General features: G+C 34.6%; 3 protein-coding genes across 6 annotated transcripts; 1 reads left to right on the top strand and 2 right to left on the bottom strand.

Moving 5' to 3' along the window:
* Positions 1-4,202: 4,202 nt before the first annotated feature.
* On the bottom strand, positions 4,203-10,881 carry LOC127259702 (structural maintenance of chromosomes protein 2-1-like). Its single transcript, XM_051287234.1, has 20 exons — positions 10,409-10,881; positions 9,332-10,012; positions 9,069-9,212; positions 8,700-8,990; positions 8,428-8,613; positions 8,171-8,335; positions 8,026-8,085; positions 7,678-7,740; positions 7,431-7,522; positions 7,218-7,314; positions 6,975-7,091; positions 6,660-6,878; positions 6,035-6,175; positions 5,776-5,943; positions 5,525-5,709; positions 5,321-5,414; positions 5,157-5,245; positions 4,850-5,075; positions 4,680-4,754; positions 4,203-4,595 (listed from the first exon to the last, which is right to left on the bottom strand). Exons 1-20 carry the CDS (start codon positions 10,724-10,726, stop codon positions 4,488-4,490), a joined length of 3,519 nt encoding a protein of 1,172 aa, XP_051143191.1. The 5' UTR covers positions 10,727-10,881; the 3' UTR covers positions 4,203-4,487.
* Positions 10,882-11,509: 628 nt separating this feature from the next.
* Positions 11,510-14,393, bottom strand: LOC127259705 (cell number regulator 6-like). Of its 2 annotated transcripts, none has more exons than XM_051287240.1 (5): positions 14,156-14,393; positions 13,908-14,030; positions 13,124-13,238; positions 12,010-12,278; positions 11,510-11,920 (listed from the first exon to the last, which is right to left on the bottom strand). In XM_051287240.1, exons 2-5 carry the CDS (start codon positions 14,016-14,018, stop codon positions 11,693-11,695), a joined length of 723 nt encoding a protein of 240 aa, XP_051143197.1. In that variant the 5' UTR covers positions 14,019-14,030; positions 14,156-14,393; the 3' UTR covers positions 11,510-11,692. The 2 variants fall into 2 exon arrangements, with proteins under 2 accessions (XP_051143197.1, XP_051143196.1); XM_051287239.1 differs by having other exon boundaries at positions 14,152-14,392.
* Positions 14,394-16,088: 1,695 nt separating this feature from the next.
* LOC127259703 (receptor-like serine/threonine-protein kinase ALE2) lies at positions 16,089-21,360 on the top strand. 3 transcript variants are annotated; one of them, XM_051287236.1, is made up of 9 exons: positions 16,089-16,589; positions 17,238-17,342; positions 17,410-17,511; positions 17,761-18,129; positions 18,207-18,473; positions 18,853-19,242; positions 19,326-19,566; positions 20,106-20,809; positions 21,120-21,360. In XM_051287236.1, the coding sequence occupies exons 1-8, from the start codon at positions 16,538-16,540 to the stop codon at positions 20,806-20,808; spliced, it is 2,229 nt and encodes a 742-aa protein (XP_051143193.1). In that variant the 5' UTR covers positions 16,089-16,537; the 3' UTR covers position 20,809; positions 21,120-21,360. The 3 variants fall into 3 exon arrangements, with proteins under 3 accessions (XP_051143193.1, XP_051143194.1, XP_051143192.1); XM_051287237.1 differs by lacking the exon at positions 21,120-21,360 and having other exon boundaries at positions 17,416-17,511; positions 20,106-21,030; XM_051287235.1 differs by lacking the exon at positions 21,120-21,360 and having other exon boundaries at positions 20,106-21,030.
* Positions 21,361-22,048: the final 688 nt, after the last annotated feature.

Below are 22,048 nucleotides of genomic sequence, written 5' to 3'. Positions count from 1 at the left end.
ATAATAAATACCCTTTCAACTTACAATATATTATACAAATGTCACTATTTTTATATTACACCATACTAATAGGGGTATTTTTGTCCTTTTTACTACAATCCAATATAATACTAATATTAAAAAATCTATGTGCAAAAAGCAAACACCACCCTTCTTGCGGGACGAAGGAAGTAATATTTAATTGATAAATTGTAAATATATACATATTCGAAATGATATTTTTTAAAATATACATTATATAAAAAAAAATGATATTTAAAGTATATTTATAATATAATAGTGTATTTTTATTAAAATTGTAAAAAATAAATAATTTTAATTTAAAATTACAAAAGAACAAACTCAATATGCCATAATACTATATAACAAATTAATTTCAGGGAGCTGAAAAATCTTAGAAATTGGAGCTTAGCTGGAAGTATTTTATTTATTATATTTCTATTTTGAAATTTCTAAAAAAATATGAAAATTATACTACAATGGTGATGAACAAAAACTATAATATAGTAATAAAACATAAAATAAATACTAAGGGTGTGTTTCTTTAGATGGATTTTTTTTTTAAAAAAAAAATAGTTTTAATTTGATATTAAAATAATGCAGGATGAGATATTTTATTAGAAAAAAAAAGTATATTTAAAAAAAAAAAAAACAGAGTCCAAATAAAAAAAATTTGGAGTTTTTGGACAAAAAAAACACCGGAAGTATAATATAGTAATATAAAAAATAAAATAAAATAAAAATGTTGGACAACACAATAAATGCGATACGTGGCGTCTGCTGGTTGCTATTGACTTAAGACGTGTCCGGAAACTATTTAACAGAAAGTCAAGGTGTTGACCTGATTAACTCACACATTTTAAAATAAAAAAAAAAAGTCAAAATGCATTTGGCCAAAAACATTCACTATCAAGATTTGTTGCATGCATACGTACATACATATATATTATACATTTTATTTTATTAAAAATCTCTATCTCTATCTGTATAAGTGTATCTGTGTCTCTCTGACATAAACTGAAAGCATCACTACTCAGCAGTTGAACTAAGTAGGAGACTTTTATATATATATATATATATATATATATTAATATATTAACTACTTTTTTTAATAATAATAATAATAATAATAATAATAATAATAAGTCAATTGGTGGGTGATGCCATGAATCACACACTTTCTTTTATTTATTTATTTATTTTAATCGGTCTCTATTCCATCTCAAAAGAAGCTATTTTCTATTTTTATTTAATTGTTTTAAAATCAGTGTTTTTTTTTTTTAATTAACTAATTGTACTACTTACATTGACATAATAAATATTATTCCCTTTGTCCCGAATAAACGAAAGTCTTTGGAATGTCGTAATAGATTAAAAATAATATTCCCCCCTTCCACATATCATGTCCACATTATCGTTTCTATCCGTCCCACATTCCGTGTCACTTTCCTTTTTTGGAAAATGACACACTTTAATCTCATTTTAAAATTTTAAATTTATATTTTTTTTAATTTTAATTAAACTAATTAGTTATCTTAATGTTAATTTATAATTAATTATATTATAGGTTAATTATTTTCACTAATATATTCTTAATTATCTACTAATTGCACCCCTCCTAAAATACCGTGTCTATAATGTAGCAGACACGATATGTGAGACGGAGGAAGTAGTATTTTAGTATTCAGTAGAAGTACGTAAAAGGTTTTAATAATTTTGCCATTTGATTTTATGTATAAAGTAATTGTATGTGTAATGATATATTTGTAATTTAAGTAAAAGTTAAAATATTTTGGTATTAGTGTATGATTATATTTTCTAAAATAGAAAATAGATACTTTTGATGGACAAACGAAAATAATAAAAAGAATACTCTGAGTTGGAACGAATGAGGTACTGAAAATGTGATTATTTTTATATCACCCAATACACTGTGTTAACAACACACCAAATCTTATAGCATCGTTGAAGTAAAAATTGTTCTAATAAGCAATAAAAAATTCAGACAGCACCAAATATGTTTGTACAGTACTCCCTCCGTCTACTTATAATATTTACTTTGACTTTTGGCGCGGTGTTTAAGAAATAATAATATTTTAATTATAATGAATAGTTAAAAGTAATGTAATAATATTTTTAAATAAATGTAAATATTGTAACTGGACGGAGGGAGTATTATATTGTAAAGTACCATATATATTTTTGTAGAGTATTAATTTTATTTTTTTAAAAAAAAAAAAAAACTAACTGATAACACATAGCTCTTATTTTAAGAACAATGTTATCTGCACTAAAATTGATGCTTTTTGGATATTCACTGTGTATTTTTGGATATAATATTATGTAATAATACATAATTTTAGTTAATATAATTAAAATACAATACATGACAATAGTTCTCAAGATACATCTATCATTGATTTAAATATATTTAAGGTGTGTTTGTTTGAGGGATTTTTCTAAAAATCTACTATTCATCCAATTTTTTTTTCTAAAAATATCAAATCAAACAATTTTTTTTTCGATGTTATGCTAAAAATCAATTTTACATTTAAAATATTATATCAACACCTGTTTATATCATATTATGTAACTATTCCAATTCAAAATTTTAGTATTCAAATCTCAATTCAAAATTCAAAACCCCAAACAAACTTATAAAACAACTTTAAAATATAAACTATGAATTACTTGCCTTTTTTTTGTGTTAGATTATTAATCAGAATACGCATCATTTATATCTCCCGTATTTTTATTTAGAATATTTCACATTCTTGATCAAATTGAATGAAGATTGACTCGCTACTTGTTATTTTGTACAAAAGAGTCCTGCTTAATTCACAAATTCATGAAAAAAAATAAAAATCAGTAGAGATATCTAAAGTAGATGGAAGTTCATAGAGAAAACCTTGATCATAATTTCCAATATTCATACCGATAGCACCATGAAATTTGTGATTAGTCGTAGAACACTGATTTACGAGGCCTAGTTCGATTGTCATAGATTTTTCGAGATATTTTCTTATGTATATATGAGTAATCCATTTTATTAATGCATAAGATTATTGAATACTTGTGATTTATGAAAGTCGCTTAATTATTGGTAAAATATCCTTCATTTCATCTTAATTTAGGGTTTGTTGGTGCGAAATTGTTTTTTTTTTTTTTTTACTAGTATTTAATTTTTCCATAAAAATATTATATCTAACATTCATTTCATTTTTTCAAAATTATATTCATTTACTATTTTACCTAGAAATATCTTTAATTATATATATATATATCTTTATTTTTTTAAAAAAAAAAAGGGTAAACAGAAGCCAGCCATATTATCTTGTTCAATGAATAGATTAGTTGGTAGTTGTCAGTCACCTGAAGTTCTTTGTGGCTAAGCACACTTCAATATAATTAGGTCTTTATGATTAAGACTTGATTACAAACATTAATTATTTATGTATGTACGTCCCAAGTCAATTCAATTATAATAATTATTATAATTATCATCATCAGTAACAAATCACCAACAGAGATTATGGTAATAATAATAATAATAATAAAATGGGCTGACAAAAACATATAATAAATTAAATAAAAATGTCCATCCTCCTGAGTGACACATTGAATTTGATGCACAAACACAACACTCATACACTACTATTTTATTTATGGGGTGATTAAATTATTAAGTACTCTATTCAACAGCTTTTTTGTATGTATGTCTTACTTAAGTCTATTTTATATAAACATATCCACCATAGTTACTAATGCATAAGTAAATTACTTTTCAAATCAGATTTAACTTTTTCTTGGAAAAATAAAATAAAATAAATCAAGATGTAATAACATTTGATATGATAGAAATTACACACCAAGATTTATTGACAATAATAATAATAGTAATTCAGCAACAGTTTATTATTGAATAGGAAGGTGACTGCTCAATATATATACAATTAAAAAAAATAAAATAATGATAATAAAAACAATATTTGGTTCAATACATATTAAATTTATATAATAGAAGGAGAACATATCCAATTGAAAAAAAAAAATAAAAAAAAAAAAATCGAGCATTATGAGCACAAACGAGATGCAAATTTGAAAGCAAACTCAGAATTCATTAAATAAATAGTAAAGCTCACCAATTCAATAAGCATTGTCAAAATAACATTATGCCTTGAAGAGGAAGAGGAAGAGGACTCTGAAACTCACAGCCTACATTGCATAACATATACACATAGTACATACATGGTTTGAGGATAGATTCTCAGATCTTGCAATATAATGTCGGGTTGACCTTCTATTCTCTACTTCAGTCAGAAATAATTTCAGGCAACTTTTTTGTCAAGATAAACACACACTACGTTGTCAGCATCAAATGAAAATGTGCATCGATCAACAGATTAAGATTGATCTGCAAACTCTAATGGCAAAACAGTCGAGGACCAATGATATTATGTACTTACCAGGATCATCCACCCCTGTGTTTACTTTGTTACAGTTCTCTGAACAGTGGAGACGCCGTCGACAAATTTGGTCCGGAAGAGAACATTGGCATTGTTAAACATGCCTTCTTTCAGCGAAACAACGATAAACTGCAAAGGCAAACACCGAACCAATCCATATAAGTTTGGCCAGATAACTTTTTGCAACATGACATGAGTGAGAAACTAACTTACTTGGGAGTGTGGGAAGTGAGTTTTGATCATCCTCCCGATGTTTTGCGTGTGACTCAGATCAAGAGCAGCGTCGACCTGAAACCATTTCATAAACACGACTAAATGCGAATGCTATTACTCGTAGCATGGTTGATTAAAAAATGCACTTCATATATATATGAAGTATATACCTCATCGAGTATATATAGTGGAGCCGGTTTGAAAAGAAGCAGAGCCAAGATTAATGAAAGTGCGAGAAGAGATCGTTGCCCTCCGCTCAACTCGGACAAGGACTGTTTCCAAACACTTCCAAAAGCAACACGGACCTCTAATCCGTCGAGGAAACTGCATCCCTCAGGGGGCTCTAGTTTGGCCATTGTTCCCGGCAAAAGAGTGGAGAATATTGACCCAAAATCTCTGAGTAAAGAAGAAATCCAATAAGGTATGTATGTAATAAGAAAAGGTTGCAACAAAAGATGAGAATCGATATGAACTAACTTGTTGACTTTAGCCCAGGTGCCTTGAAGCGTCTCCTTCTTTTTCTCATCAAGCTCTTCGATAACCAATTTGATTTTTGACTTGTCATTCTACATGAATAGAGATATGCATAAATAACAAATACAGTAGGAATTGGCTAACTCTTGTTTTTCAACAGATCTAACCTCGATAATGTTCTTCTTAGATATCAAGGCACTGTACTCATCTTCAGCCTTCTCAAACATTGCCATGACCTTCTTATTCACTCTTTTCTCGAGACTGTAATGGGAAAACAAGGTCACAATGTGTATTTGGTTTGCAAAAGAAACCTGTTCAAAATCTAGAATGTATTAAATATAAAGCACCAATAAGCATATGTTTATTCTCACCCAGATTGTTGAGCATGAAGTTTCTCATAGTCCGCCATAGCCTTGCGAGGATCGCGGGACTCGAAATCATAATCTGATCCAGCTCTTCCAAAAAGTTGCTTCTCAGATGCAATCCAAGCATGCTTCTCTAGCAATTTTTCAACCTTTAACGAGCATTCTTTCTGATCCATTTCCATTCGTTTGACCTACATCAAAAAGATAAAATTAGCCATCTAAAGAAGCTGATATGGAGTAGAAAACAAGCAAATTACCTCATTCTCCATTCTTTTCCTGTCTAAGTTTGTCTCAATTATTTTTTGCTGGATTCCCTGCTGTTCCTTGACAATGGTAGTGATTTGTGAATCACAGTCCTTGATCTTCTGGCGAGCCACATTGAGCTCAGATTGTGCCTCGTTATGTGCCTTCTGTACTGAAAAAACCTAAACGAAAATGATACAAAGCTCAATTTTGTTTTCTCCAGGAAAGTAATGCTGATTCAGAGCAGTATATGTCATTGTAAAGAAGATGAACCTTTTCTTTCTGAGAATCCACTTCCAGTTCAAGATTATTGATTTGATTCAATAAAGCTGCCAATTGGCTCTCCAATGATTTTTGTTCCTTTTGAGCTGCTTCCAATTCCATAATAAGTCTCTCCCTCTCATTCTCATGCCCCTGTAGATCGCCAGCAATTAAACAAGGATTCCCAAGCTCGTCAATTGACCAAAATCCCGATACATGTAAAGCATAGTAGAAGAGAGAACAATAAATGATATCCTACACTCATACCCATTACAGTTACATCTGAGCTTATAAGACATGTAAAGTAAAGAAGTGGGATGGAAAAATGAACACTTTGGTGTGCAAGACAATAGCTGTATTTGCTCATAGGAATTGCTCCGAAATACAAGCACCAAGATATGCGGAAACAGCATGCTTCAATTGTTACACATTTTTTTCTCCTACTGAAAGAATGTCCTGTGAAATTTGTTACTCACTTCCAATAAATTTTGGTGTCACTTAACCCAATAAGCTAATGTTTCAAGATATTTCCAGCAGAAATCATATTCAGCAATTTCGATAAATTGGATACACAGATAGTATACCATATCAAGCACCAAAACTAGATCTGTGCCTATAGAAAATTACAGAAATATACCTTGAGGTTCTTGGAAGCTGCCTGCATCTCATTTTTTAAAGCCTTAATCTTTTTCTCCAAATCCTTGAGTCTACTTTCCCGGCTTCCTGCATGGTCATGAATTGATTTTTCAAGATGTGACACTTGGGCTAGACATTCTTCATGGAGAAGCTTCTTTTCGTTGATCGCAGATCTTGCTTCACCAAGCTCTTGTTCAATCCTCTTCACCATCTCACTCAGCTATATATATACAACACAAACTTATTGTCACAGCAACAGCACAAATATATGTGTGTACTTTCTAAAAATTGCTGATACAACAGTTAGGCAGCAAACCTTATGATGCTCATTCTGCTTAGCCCTGTTCTCCAAGAGCGAGAGATCATGAGACTTGAGTTCGAACACCTTCTTAAGGTCTCTGAACTTTTGTTGAAGGGGTAGAAGCTCGTTAATCTGATGCCAATAATCAGAAAAAAAGTAAGCATCTTTAAATTATCATTGAAAATTACAAGCATAGATATCCAATGAAGCCTCAATTATTGAAGGACGTGCATATTGAATCCTTTGTGAAGGAATAACCTTAGACTCAATTTCTGAAAGACGTTTCTGATGAAAAGAAATTTTCGATTCAGCCTCTGCCAAAGCATGAAGCTGTCTCAACAAGTCTCCTCCGCCTCTGCAATTACAACTAGAGCTTTAATACATGTGTTTGAAAGAGTGCGCACGAGAGGTGTTGGCAATATATTGAGTGGATTAGTAAATTCATTGAGAGAAGATGCATCTCATTATTACCTGCGACTACCACCAGTCAAAAGTCCACTGGGTTGAAAAATGTCACCTTCTAAAGTTACACTTGGTGTTCTTATTTCTCTGTTGAAGGCAACCTGTCAGACATTACAATTAGATTATGTATGAGTTAGGATAACTCAAAAGGGTTATGATGGAAGTCATTACATTATGGAAATATGAGGGACGGTCAAATGAAGGAAACAAAAAAAAAAGGAAAAAAATCTGTAAACATCTATATAAAAGCATGTACCTCTCTTGCAGCATCAATTGATTTGCAAACAAATGTTGATCCAAACACATATTCCATAGCATTCTGCAAGGTGTGTCTCTTAAGTGAGAAGTTTATAAATGCCATCGTCTCACATTAAAATGAGATGCCGGATCAAGATTAAAATTTAAATCCCAATCTCTTATATGATGGTCTCAAACAGCTCAATGCCATGTCCTAAAATACTAGGGCAGGTAAGAATAGACAAAGGTATCATACTCTTACGGGCTAGTTCCAGGAATAATTGAATTTGTAAGCCAATAAAAGTAATAAAAACATAATAATGAAAACCAAAACTGAAGAATCCAAAATCTTTGAGAAGGAAATTACTTGAAGTTCCTTGTCATATCCAACCAGAGAAAGTGCCACTTCTGCATTGCCTTTGCCAACCTGAAGGTCACAAACCAAAAATCAAACAAAAATAATCAAATACAAAAATGGTAATAAAATAATGTGAGATACAGTGGTTGCAGACCAAATTAACAGCAGCATTTTGAACTCTCTGTGTGGCCGGGTGGCTCTGAATCTTGTTCAGAGGAATGATTGTCACTCTCCTCCGCAGAGAGCCCTTTTGTAGAAGCTTTTTTCCAGTGTCTTCCGAGTCTACAACCACATTAAACAGCTTCCCACCTGCTGCAACCTGCAAAAATTTTCAAGGAGACTTTGTAGCACAACAGAAGACATCCAGATTCAGAATGTAATTGAGGGTTATGAATAATAGGTAATAGTGACCTCCAATGCAACCATTGCAGATTTATCCTTCACTTTAATCAGTTTTGCAACCACACCTTTCACCCTTGACCTGTCAAAATTCTTTTCGGGATCGTTGTAACTGAATTCAACGTTAGATAATTGCGAAGAGAGTATGCGTGCTTCCTCTTTAAACTTCTGCACCATCTCCAACTCAGTTGCTCGATCCTAAGAACATTTGATAGTGAAGTTTTAGTAAAGACACAGGCACCTTTTAACAGGTGATTGAGAAACACAACCAATGAAAAACATACCTTTTGAAGCTCTTCCATGATGTTCTCTTTGTAGGAAAGAGATTCCAAAGAACTTTTAACCTGCTCTACATCTTTCCTTTTGGAATCGAGTTCAGTCTCTAGAGCAGAACCTTTTTCACGGGTCGATATTAATTGAGTTCTTTTCTCTTCCAGTTCTTTCTCACAATGGCTCACTTTTGTTTGTAACTGTTTCAATTCGGTCTCTGCCCTTCCAACAGCTATCTTGGCATCTCCCAGTTGATCTTCAAGGCACTTCTCTTCATTTCCACTGCTCTTACCTGCCACTACCCCCTACAATAAAGCACAAGTTCATAGTGGTGAGATTATTTTCATTATCAAGGTGTCTCAAGATATTATTTAATATTTTACTTGGTACTCCTTCTCATGTTCATCCAAACTCTTTGAGAGCTCCTGAAAGTTTTTCTTAAGATCAGCAGCTCCTTCTTCAGCACTTTTTACTGCAACTGCTGTCTGTTCTGCTGAAAGCTTGGATTCTTCGAGACTCTTCTCAATCTGATCATGTTAGAGGATAAATAAAAAAACCACTGAATGCAATTGAAACTGGAATCTACTAAAATCATTGTTGAAGTGAGTCTATCAAACAGAATGGCGGCAACAGCAAGTCCTTGTACCTTTTTTGCATTCGCTTTCTCAGTTACAAGATTGTCTTCTTGATTTTTAAGCATAGAAGTTTCCTTCACTAGATCACTTGCAAGAGTATCGACTTTATCTGATAACAGTTTAATCTCCCCCCCCATGCTGGCTTCTTTTTCAGCACTTAATTCTGAAACCTGATTCTCCATCTCCTGCACTTTAGCGTGCATTTCTACGACATTAGCATCAATCTCCACAATCCTATTTCGTACTTCTTGAACACTGTTCTCTGCATTATCTCTAATCTTTTCTGCTTGGACATATTCATAAGCAATACAGTATCTCTTAAGCCTGTCCAATTCTGCATTTCCATTGGCCCATTGCATGTACTGCATCCTCTCTTTTCTCAATTTTTCGAGAGCTGGGAGTATTTCCTGGTCGAGAAGCTTGTCTATCTCATCTACCTTGCTCTGCTTCTTTTCAAGTGTTTTTAGAGCAGCCTCTTTCTTTGTTTCATACATTCTTGTCCCTGCAGCTTCTTCGAGCATCGATAAGATCTCAGGAGGTTTCATATTCAACACTTTAGTGATGCGCCCTTGCATTATAAGAAAATGTGGATTATTTACATTTAGCTGCACTGAATGGAAAAGATTCTGAACTCGATTAGGCTGAGCAACGTGTCCATTGATCAAATATTTATTCCTTCCGCCGACTACAATCTGAAAATTGCAACTCAACATTAGAATTGAATTGTGTGAATAAACTTGACTACCAATTCCCATCAAAAACCAGTCAATCTTGATTAACACAAAATGAATGACATGGAACCACTAATACAAGTATCTAATACAAGAATTTGATTGAATTAACATAAAGCTATCATTTTTATGAAGTTTCAAAATTCAGGGCATTCAATAGTATCAAAAATGTTTATTAAACTCCACCAAAACCAAAACATCAGACAGTTAGAGCTTTCCTTATCTCAAACACACAGAAAAAAACCCATTAGGTTTAACATGAACCTTCAAAATACTTCGTCTAATCAGTGCAATGTTTCTTTACACAAAATTGGGGGAAATATTAAAAATTGGCGCGTAGTGTATAATTAAACATGCCTGACGAGTTACTGTGATTTCAGGGCAATCCTCATATCCAAGAGGACTCCGAGTTCGATCTGAATTATCAAAAATGATAGATACAGTGGCTTTGGTGATTCCAGCTTGGCCTTGCTTGTACACCAGCTCCTGCAACTTGGAAGCCCTAACCTGCTGCAGGTTGACAATGCCGAGAACAAAGCAAATCGAATCGAGGATGTTGGATTTGCCGGAGCCATTTAGACCAGTGATGGCGTTGAAGTAAGGATCGAAGCCCGGGACAACCGTCCTCGTTGCGTAGGACTTGAAACCCTCCAAGCAGATTTCCTTGATGTACATCTTCCTTGGTTTGGAGATAAAAATATAAGTATAGAACTGAAAATGGGTAGTGGAGGGTTTTGGAGATCAAAGCCCTGCAAGTGGAAGACGACGGTGTCGGAATTTCGAATGCAGTCGAAAACTTTGAATCATTTCGAGAGGCGGGAAATCTGTTTTTGATTTACTGTTCTTGTTTTGGACTCGTAGAAGCCTAAGGCCCAAATGCACTGCTCCATAAAATACACATTTTCTTGTTTAAGGATTTCTTTTCTTGAAATTAATATAAAATAAAATGTTAGTATTTATTTAACTTTTATTTAAATACCAATATTTTATTAAAAATATAATATTTTCTCCCAAATTTATCTTATGATTAACTTTTATTCAATACTTATTTACAATAAATATCATTTAACTTTATTATATTCTCTTTTCATTTACTTTAATTTTTACTTAAATTTTCAAAAATACCTCCGACTATATTTTCTGAATAAAATAGAGTACTAATTTTTCTTAATTTTCCTACCGAGCTAATTTTAATAGACTAAGGAAACTATATATATATATATATGTGGAACAAACATAAGGAAATCTTTAAGCCTTGATTTTGCCTGTCTTCAGTATTTGATTTAAATTTTAATTTAAATAATATATTTAAATTTTCTGTCTTTTATCTGTCACACATAAGGATAGGCCAGCCTGAATTTTAGGTATGCACTCTGAATAGTAACAATTGTAGTTATTCGTAGTAATAATATAATTTTTTTTAAAAAAAGTACCAGTTTCCTCATTTCACAATGACAATAGCAGTAAAAAGATGTGATATTCTTTCTCCCTAAACACATGCACAGGCATCAAATTTTTTACAAACCTTGATGAAGATTAAACCAAATAAATGAGGTAAAAAATCTCAACTTCCACAGGTAATTCTGCAACAAAATGACATGAAAACTGCTACCTTTTTTCTCAGTTGCCATGGAGTAGCTTCTACAAAGCTTGCATCTCCACAGTAACCCGCTCGTCCCTACTCGCAGAAGCCCGTGCCTGATCATGGCCGTCATTCGCAGCAGTCATTTCTTGGATCGGAGGAGGATTAACCACGGTCATGGGCTCAAAAGCCTCATCTGACAGTCGCCCTCTAAGTTCCCGGTGTTCTTGGCACAGGGCACACCAGTGCAGGCAGCAGTGAACCATGCAGGGATCGCCAGGAGAGTTCTGTAAGAAATACGAACATTATATTTTAACAAAAAAATGACAGCTTTTTCGCTGGTAGAGCCGAGGCTGGTTGGTAAGATTTGCAGTACCTTGAGATGGTATTTCTTCTGCACCATCTGTCGTAGAAGGCCGGTGTATATTCCACACATCCACCAGCTGAAAAACAAGCCCTCGTAAATGAGGCAAGTTGTCCTCGGGTCAATCATGCCGTGTAGCGCAGCTACCACTGCAGCGAAGGTGAGGCCGCCCTCGACAAAAATGGCATGGCAGATGCACGGCCCAGTCCATGGTGTATCTTCTCTCACTTGTTCAACATTGCGGCCGAATAGAACACATGGGCAGAATAGGCCTGTTCTACCTGTTTTTCATATAAAATTTGGAAATACAGGAGATAAATAAACACAACAAAGAGTGAAAAGAGGTGAGAAAAGTGGGATATGAGGAATCAGAGCAGCGCATAATAAGTAACATGCAAAATGTTGTAGGAGTATATATATCCCAGCTATGCCCTTCGTTATGATAACTTTTTAATTTGCCCAAGTGATAAAAGAGGTTTCTTAGAACTAAAGTGCAGTTATAATTTTACAAGCCATCCTTCACACTACTTTGAGGCTCAGTGCTCGTAGATATATTTTGGTAGCGTGAAAATAGCTCATGTAAAATAATGAAATTTCAATGCTCGGAATATGGCCAATGACAATAATTTTACAACTGCAGAAACATACGACAAAAAAAAAAAAAAGGTTTCAACTCTACTCTTCAGACGATGCTGAAAAAGTACAGAGACTCTAAGGGTTTGTTTGTTTTGTATTTTGGTTTGAAGGAAAAAAATGTTACCTCAGGTATAAAGAATTGTGTAGGTATTATAAAATAATAAGGATGTGTAATATATTAATTTTTTGGGAAAATGTGTTGAGAATTTTTGTTTGTAAGATCGCACCCCAACATTTACATCATCTGCAAGTCTTAAATAACAAAATAGTGCAATCATTCCCTGATCACATAACTACCTAAAGAAACTTTATTTTCCACTGAAAAAAGTAACAAGGATATCGAAACTTCTAATGCACATAATACTTGTCATATTTCTAGGTATAACATTTATTATTCGGCAGCGAAATATTAGCTTTATCCACTCAAAGCATATTTAACTTCAAATTCCCGAATTAATTTATTTTTTTGTCAAAACGTGTTCAAACTTACAGCTCTCGGCATCTTGGGCACAGTCAAAAATCCCAGTAGTCCAAGGTTCATCAGCGGGGGCTTGATAGCTTTCTGGCAAAGGCTGGCCACACTCATTGCACTTATGAACATGTAACTGCAGAAAAACCACACATAATTCTAAGCTCAGTTAGACCCAAAGTGCAGCATCGTCACAAATGTTAAACCAACATCTTTACAGGCTCAAAAGATCATGCCATACTTGTACACTCCTCTCTAAAAAACAATTTCAATTTCCCACGAGCATTATATAAACTTTGCAATGTTTCCATAAGTCGGGAATATCTAAAAGCATCAAGCATATATATATATATATCCAATTCTACTCAATATATCTTAGTTCTCTGCTTAGAAAGTTTAGTCACAAGGCCTTAGATGTGGGAACAGAATACAGTAATTAGCCAGAATATCTGCTATTCAGCAGCTATTATCAGCAAGAAACTAACAGTCGAAAATGAGCCTCAAATTTCGCTGTAATAAGAACAGATCAGACATGACGAGATAACCTGGTCTGGATCATATAAAAAAGTTAGCTATTTACATAATATGTGGAGCAAATGCAAGGAATTCAAAATTAACATTCAGATTTATAGAGACACCCCACCCAAGCCGAACTGCAATTAACATCCGATAATCAACCATTGGAATGCATTCCGACTGCGAATTAAGAGACGAAACTAGGAAACAACAGCAGACAATCAAAGGCAATGTAAAATCAATACCAAATCTGCACAAAACTATAACACACACAAGAGGTAGCGATTACCTGAGGAACTTCTATTGGCTGATTAAGCTCGCCGGGATTAATGTCCTCCATCGGCGCTTGTTCTTTAGTCAATTTCACGTAGCTCGACGCGTGATTCATTTCCTCTGCCATTCTTCAGAAGATCTGTATTGAAAAACAACAGCAGGAAAAAAGCAAGCCAAATCAAATCAAATTCCCGATCTCCTCAACCCTAATCGAAGGACAATCATAAACACCAACAAAACAGCACAACAAAGGCACATACTCACAAATCGCAGGAAGTAATGGGCGGGGGTGAGCGCGGACTCAAGTCAACGGACGCCGCCGTGCAGCCTCTGAGCAATGCGATTTCTACAATAGAAGGAAGACTACGCCGGATGTGGAATCGAGTTGGCAGATTTTGTTGTGCCAATCGGAAACCGGCGTTCTCGTCTCGCCCGCGGACGGCGGTCTGCAAACTGTATATTCAGTTCTGTTTTAGGAGAAGTCTCCAATGTCGGTATTGCTGCAAATTTATCTTGTACGGTCTTGCATCTTTTCTAATAATTATACTATTATCTTTTCTTTTTATTTATTTATTATTATTATTTTTTTTTTAACGAAATGGAAACCGCAGCCGCTATCGATAAAATCACACTAGACGAGCACACAGGTGATCTCAAGCGTCCGGGATTTGAAATCGTGACTTTAGGTTTTAAAAATTTATTTTTATGGCTAAATATAAAAAATATATATATATTTATAATTTTAGGAATAACATTCTAAAATTTATTTTCAATTTAAACACATATAAATCAAATATAATTAAATAAGAATTGTCGATGGTTAAATAAGTATAAAATAATAGTGTCATTTAATATTTTATTTTAATAAAATATCATATCAATATCAAATATAATTTTTTATTATTTTCAAAATATTTCAAAATTCTAATGATTTATGTAGCATAGTAATTGGATATGCTATTAAAGATGAAAGGTTAGGATTATTTGGAGTATCGTTATGTCGTAATAATAAAAAGAAAATTGGACATACTTTTCAATATTATAAAAAAATCTATATACACTTATGCAATATACTATTTATACATATACTCTTCGTTAGAATGGTGATTGAATATGAATATCATGTTAATTGTCTCAATCATGATAATATTATACATAATGTATAAAATTGTAACAAACACCGGATGCTATAGATAGCATACTCCGAAATACTATGAGTATGTTTATCTAATAAAAAGAAAGAAAATCAACATGTTTTTCAATATTATAAAAAAATATATATATACACTTACGTAATATAATATATATACACACTTCGGTTATGATAGTGATTGAAGATTTATAAGTACCATGTTGATTACTCTCTTCATCCCGGTGCAAGATTATCATTTACTTTTTGCACGTAATTTTTTGAATATTAGTATTATAATGAATTGTAGTAAAAAAAGACGAAAATACTTTTATTAATATTATGTAATATAAAAGTAATGACATTTGTGTAATATAGTGTAAGTTGGAAGAGTATTTATTATGTTAAATACACAGTACAATTACTAAATTATGAAATGATAACTTTGTTTTGAAACGAACGAAAATAAAAAATGACAACATTTCAACATGACAAAGTGAGTATTTCAATTAGCATATAAAATTTTAACAGATAAAACATATTGTATAAAGTATTAGTATGCGTTGTCAATTTATTATTTAAAATATATTTGCTAATTATACTTAATTAATTTATTTTCTATATTATAATCAAATTATGTGAAAAAAAATAACAATAACAATAATAATGATAATGATAATAATAATAATAATAATATACGGGGTGTTTATTTTGAAAATTTAAATAATAAAAATTTGAATTTAAATAATTATTTGATTTGATATAAAATATTAATTATGTTTTTACCATTTTAAAATTTTTGAATGCTAAGAAATTAGAAATAAATTAAAAAAAATGCACGTGGCAATGAGAAGCAAAGGTTAAAAAAATTGAATTATATAAATTTATTTTGTTAACAGGAAACAATAAACAAAAGACAATTTTTTTTGTGCAGGCAGTGTGGTCTAAATTTCATTTGGTTCGTGATGTACACGCGTCGTATACGCGCGTGCACCAGACACACTTCAATTTTACCCGCAAGACAGTATGCTGACTGGTGGCTCCACCGCCATTAAAGCCTCCCCACCCTCCTCTGCTTTTCTCTCTCACTCTTCCCCCTCTCTCTCTTTACAGTGCCTTCCTCCTCTCAAGATCTTCTCTCGTCTTGCTCTGCTGAGATCCATTTTGGCGCATTTCTCTCCGCCTCGCGTTTGCTCCGCCGCCGCGGCGGCGAATTTTGGTCTGGTCTGGATCTCCGTCGCCCTTCCTGGATCTGAAAATTGTCCGACGAAGGCACCTGCATTGCAGTTTTTGAGCTGGGATTTGGCTTCTTCTACTGTGGTTTGACTTCGAAATTTCACTGTACTGGCGTTGGTTGCGTGAATATCGATATGCGAACTCTGAATTTTTGGGGTGAAGTGGATGCAGCTTGTCGGTGGCGAGAGGCTATTCGGAAACCTAAACAGCTCCGGACTGTGCTCCGAGCTCTCATTGTGGTTTGAGAACAATGTTTGTGAATTGCGCTCCGGAGAGACAATATGCTCCTTCTCATTCTTCTTCCTCTTCTCGGCTTGCTTCATTCTAATATCGGTATTTCCCCCTTTCTTCACCTCAATTTCCTGCAATAGCATATTTTTGCTTGATTTTTAACAAACGTTACGAGAAAGCAAGGGAACTAACTCCATAGAAACCATGCTTGCATAAAAATTCAACATACAGTGAGATTCTGCAATGGAGGAAACTCCGACGTTAAATTTTGTATGCAGTTTGGACTCGCTTGTTGTCTATGAGTTCATTTTCCATATCCTAAAAAATCGAATTATTTTCTGAAGGATTAATGGTGATAAATAATTCGATACTCGACGGTCTCTGTCGTTTTGCTTCGCTGCTATATTGCTATATTGTTTCTCCTTGTCACTTTGTGAAGCCCTAATTTAATTAAAATTTGTAATGCCTGACGTACATACACGATTCCCACTCATTATACTGTTTCTCAAATGTTGATTTACTAGAATAGCTAAATATGTCAATCTGGGAGGTGTCTGGATGGTTTGTTAGCATGTAACTGAGGTTTGGATTCAATATAAATGAAATTTCTTCGAAAAAAGTATGGTCAGTAACTATGTGACTATGAACTCTGCAAATAAAATGTTTGTGAAGTTACATTTAAGTTTTGATTTCATTTTCATAGATTGTTTTTCATGTAACCATATGACACTGGCCTTTTCTTGTTCACAGTGACTGTTACATCGATGAGTGTTTCATTTGATCTATTTATTGCTGTCCGGCGACAACATTTTAAGCACTTATCAGCTGCACCTGCACCATCTCCCGCATCACTGGGTACTGAAAATGATTAATGTCATCTATTTCTGGTTCCTATGTTTTCAAAATTCTAACTCTTTTGTAGTACCAGTTTCTAATCCTACAGGTAGAATCTGGCCTAGGCATCGCCATCACAGCCATGGAATCAGAAGTCATCCAGTTTCGCCCGTCCCTTCAGCTACTCCAGGTCATCATTCAACAAACAATATCTGTCTTTCTCTGTTCCTTAATTTCTAGCTAGCCATGATAATTTGGTGCAATTCCTTTCGAAAACCACTTACTAATACGCTTGTGCTAAGCAAACTGGATAGTGTTCTAAGATTACATATTTGTTGATTTGATGCCTTCTGTGGTATGACAACAAATCCACTTATTTTCTGAACTGGACAACTACTAGATATCCATTGATCTTATGAACTTTTCTGTAATCTGACAGGTTGTGATCAAACTTGCCTCGAGCCACTTACTTCAGCTCCATTTGGTTCGCCATGTGCTTGTGTCTTTCCAATGAGAGTCAGACTTCTCCTAGGAGTATCTGTGTATGCAATATTTCCAGAGGTCACGGAACTGGAGATTGAAGTTGCATCAGGCACATATCTAAAACAAAGTCAAGTGACTATAATTGGTGCCAGTGCTGATAATCAAAACCAGGAAAAAACGGTGGTTGATATTAATTTGGTTCCATTGGAGGAGAAGTTTGACAATACAACTGCTACCCTAACTTATCAAAGATTTTTGCACAAGAAAGTCCCTCTGAACAGGACCCTGTTTGGTGATTATGACGTATTATATATTGCTTACCCAGGTACATTATACTTACTGTATTCTTGTTGTACCATTATGGTTATTTGAATATATATATACTAAAACAATGTCAAACAGGGTTGCCTCCGTCACCACCTTCCGGCATTGTATCTGGAGAGGGTCCTAGTGCAAGTGCTGGGGGTCATCAATACCCTATTACTGCTGATTTTGTGGGCAAAAATCAAAAAATGAACCCTCGAATAGTTTTTGTGATTGCTTTGTCGGCTTTCGTGCTCTTGGTCGTCTGTTTTGCTGCAGTTGCAATCATATTAAACTGCAGGAAGGCAAGAGCACCATCCAATGCTGTTGGCCCAGTGTTTGTACCATCCATGAACAAAAGATCCGGTAAGATTTTACGCTGTGTTTTGAACCTGTCCAGAATGTCGTAGAGGTGAACTTCTCTATATTTTCTGGAAAAAGAAAGTGCAATATAGGAATTAACAATTTGCCAAAGCTGATTGAACAATTCATATGAATGCATTAATTTGCTTGGACTAAATATTTATTCCTTTGAAAAGCTATTCGAAAACTTTATGGAACTTGCTAGAATTCTAGTTAAGTATTTGATATTTTCCTTGTTAAATTTTGTGCTTGTCTATCGACAACTTTGGTTGCTCATGTGCATAAGATGCATGGTTTTTAAATTTAATACATATCTTTATCCCATGTAAGTTTTCATATATTATAATTTTGTAACTCTTTTCTTTGATAACTTTTGTTGCAGGGGTAGGGTCTATGCTATCAAGTAGTCCTGTTAGCTCAACATCACCCTCTCTTGTTTCTGCCATGCCGGCCTCTGTTCTTTCTGTCAAGACATTCGTACTTGCAGAGCTCGAGAAAGCTACTGACAAATTCAGCCCCCAAAAGGTTTTGGGTGAAGGAGGGTTCGGGCGTGTGTATCATGGGATCATGGATAATGGAAATCATGTTGCTGTGAAATTACTAACGAGGGACCATCAAAATGGAGACCGTGAATTCATTGCTGAAATTGAAATGCTAAGCCGGCTGCATCACCGCAACCTGGTAAAATTAATCGGCATATGCATTGAAGAAGGCGTACGCTGCTTGGTCTATGAGCTAGTTCCAAATGGCAGTGTCGAGTCACACTTACATGGTATTGTTTATTTGAGTATTTGTTCTTAACAGTTTGACGTAGTAATACCCCTCTTAGACTCAACCAAGTTGCCGATATTGTAGGCGCTGACAGGACTAAGGGCCCTCTTGATTGGGACGTCCGGTTGAAGATTGCTCTTGGTGCTGCCAGAGGATTAGCTTACCTTCATGAAGATTCCAATCCCCGTGTCATTCATCGAGACTTTAAAGCTAGCAATATTTTGCTAGAAGATGACTTCACACCCAAGGTTTCAGATTTTGGCTTGGCAAGGGAAGCGACCGAGGGAAGTCATCATATATCCACGCGAGTCATGGGAACTTTTGGGTACGTTCGGTTCTTGCAAAAGGACTTTGTTTATACTTATATTCTGTTACCTCTTCTCTTGTCTGTCAATATATCATAAATTTATGGGTGGAATTGCTCATCCTGTAGTTTCGAAATTTACCATAATTTTTTTTTTTTATTTTAAAAATTGCGTAACGGCCCTTATACTTTAGAAAACGTTGTATGAAACTCCACCACCATCAAATTTTTTTGTGAGATGAGAAGATGATTTTTTATTATGAAGTTTCATGTAATATTTTTTAAAGTATAAGGGGTGTTAATGCAATTTTTAAAGTAAAATAGGGATTTACGTTGATTTTCAAAACCACGTAGAGGTTTTATGTAACATTTTTTAAAGTATAAGGGGCGCTGAGCAATTTTTAAAGTAAAGGGACATTTAAGCTGAGTTTCGAAATCCAAGGGAGTTATGAAAAATTTTGCCGAAATTAATGTGACCTGAATTATCTTATTGTTGACATTTGATTTTAACAAAATGAGATCATGTCAAATTTTCTTTTCTTTTGTTGATTGGATTGCAGATACGTTGCTCCCGAATACGCAATGACGGGCCATTTGCTCGTCAAAAGCGATGTCTACAGCTACGGGGTCGTGCTATTGGAGCTTCTCTCCGGTCGGAAGCCCGTCGACATGTCCCAAACTCCAGGGCAAGAAAACCTCGTTACATGGGCACGACCGCTACTCACCAACCGAGAAGGCTTGGAGCAGCTCGCTGACCCTTCTATATCCGGGAGCTACGACTTCGACGACATGGCCAAAGTCGCCGCCATCGCCTCCATGTGCGTCCACCCGGAGGTAACCCACAGGCCATTCATGGGAGAAGTTGTGCAGGCCCTCAAGCTCATCTACAACGACGCCGACGAGACTTGCGGCGACGCTTACAGCCATAAAGACTCCTCCGCTCGGGATTCCGACTTCAAGGGCGACTACGCCCCCTCCGACAGCAGCTGGTGGAACGCCGGCGGCGCCACCCCCCGCCTCACTTACGGCCAGGCCTCCTCGTTCATTACAATGGAGTACAGCTCGGGTCCCCTCGACGGACTCGAAAACAGACTGACCGAGGGTGGTCCTGCCGCTTTGCCGTTAAGACATGGTAATAGATCGGGTCCGCTTCGGACAACCCGGATTGCGGGGCCGATACATCGACTGCAGGGCAGCATGAGCGAGCACAGCGGCCTGCTCTTGAAGCGCGGCGGCGGGAACACGTATGAAGCTTCTTTTTAAGGTATGCTTTCTTCTTTATTAACATGTACAGTAGAAGAAGATGACTGTTTGGCGGTGCTATTGATAAAAATGTGGTCTTTTTTTTTTGGTTTTTGGCTGTTTGGAAAAATTGGTTCGATTTCCTTAATTTTAAGCTGGGGAAGGGAAGAAGAGTAAAGGGTTTTAGTGAGGTTTATTGAGGCACAGGGACTTCTCTAATGGATTGATTTTTTATTTTATTTTTGTTTTTTGTTTTTTTTTTTTAACAAAGGTATGGTAATTTAAATTTCTGAATTAATTTAATAGTAGTTGGTTCTTATGAATATTATCAGAGCCGTCCATCTTAGCCGTCGGTTGTGGCGGTGATATAGGAGAGAGATCTATCCGTCCGTCCATCGTAGATGTCCCTCTCTTTCAATCTGGGCCGTCGGATTTGATTAAGAATCAAGAACGTGCCTATTGTACATACCAACATGTCCACCATTTCCCTCTGTTTTAAGATTTCCACCCTCCAACGCGCCTTTTTCTTTTCCTATAATTAATTAATAAATAACATGTGTCTATATTTTTATTGTTTGCTAATTGCGTTACAAAAAGTTGATGTCATATTCTGTCTAGTCTATTATCGTTTTTTATTTATTTTTAAAAATCAATTGAATTGATCTGTATTTTAATTGAAAAAAAAAAAAAAAATTGAGGCAAGAATGGATAATGTGAAGAAAACGAATTAGAATTGAGAATATGTAGACAAGACAGACAGTTGAATGTAAGTGTCCTTATTTATTGAACGTTGCAATAAGACAAATTGTATTGCGTTCCCATTGTCTTATCATTTTTTTTTTCTTTTAAATTTATTAGATTAAATATTTTATTTGATTGAATATATTGTATAAAAATAAAATTCCACTTAAAACATTGTTATTTATATTGCATTAAGCATTTAATATATAATTCTTGCAACAATTTTTTTTTTTGTTTATAAGAACATACATTTGTAAATTTGATTGTATTTTAAGTCTCGTGGAAGAAATTAATATTTAATCGATGCTTAATTAAGACACACATTTATTATTAGTATTAATTTTTTAAAATTAGAAAGTGAGAAACCCTAACGGCGTTGGCTGGCACACGTAAAACGGGCCCCACTCAAACCTGTCCGTCAACGGCATCGCAACGAGAATCTAGGAAGGGCAATAACGTAATTCCAGTATACACCTTCCGAGTTTTTACAGTACGGCTGCTGTAACGAAATGGAAGACCC

Source organism: Andrographis paniculata, unplaced genomic scaffold (assembly GCF_009805555.1).
Source record: "Andrographis paniculata isolate CXL003 unplaced genomic scaffold, ASM980555v1 Contig60END, whole genome shotgun sequence".
NCBI lineage: Eukaryota > Viridiplantae > Streptophyta > Magnoliopsida > Lamiales > Acanthaceae > Andrographis > Andrographis paniculata.
The sequence above is the reverse complement of the archived record's forward strand: the minus strand, read 5'-3'. Positions and strand labels throughout refer to the sequence as shown.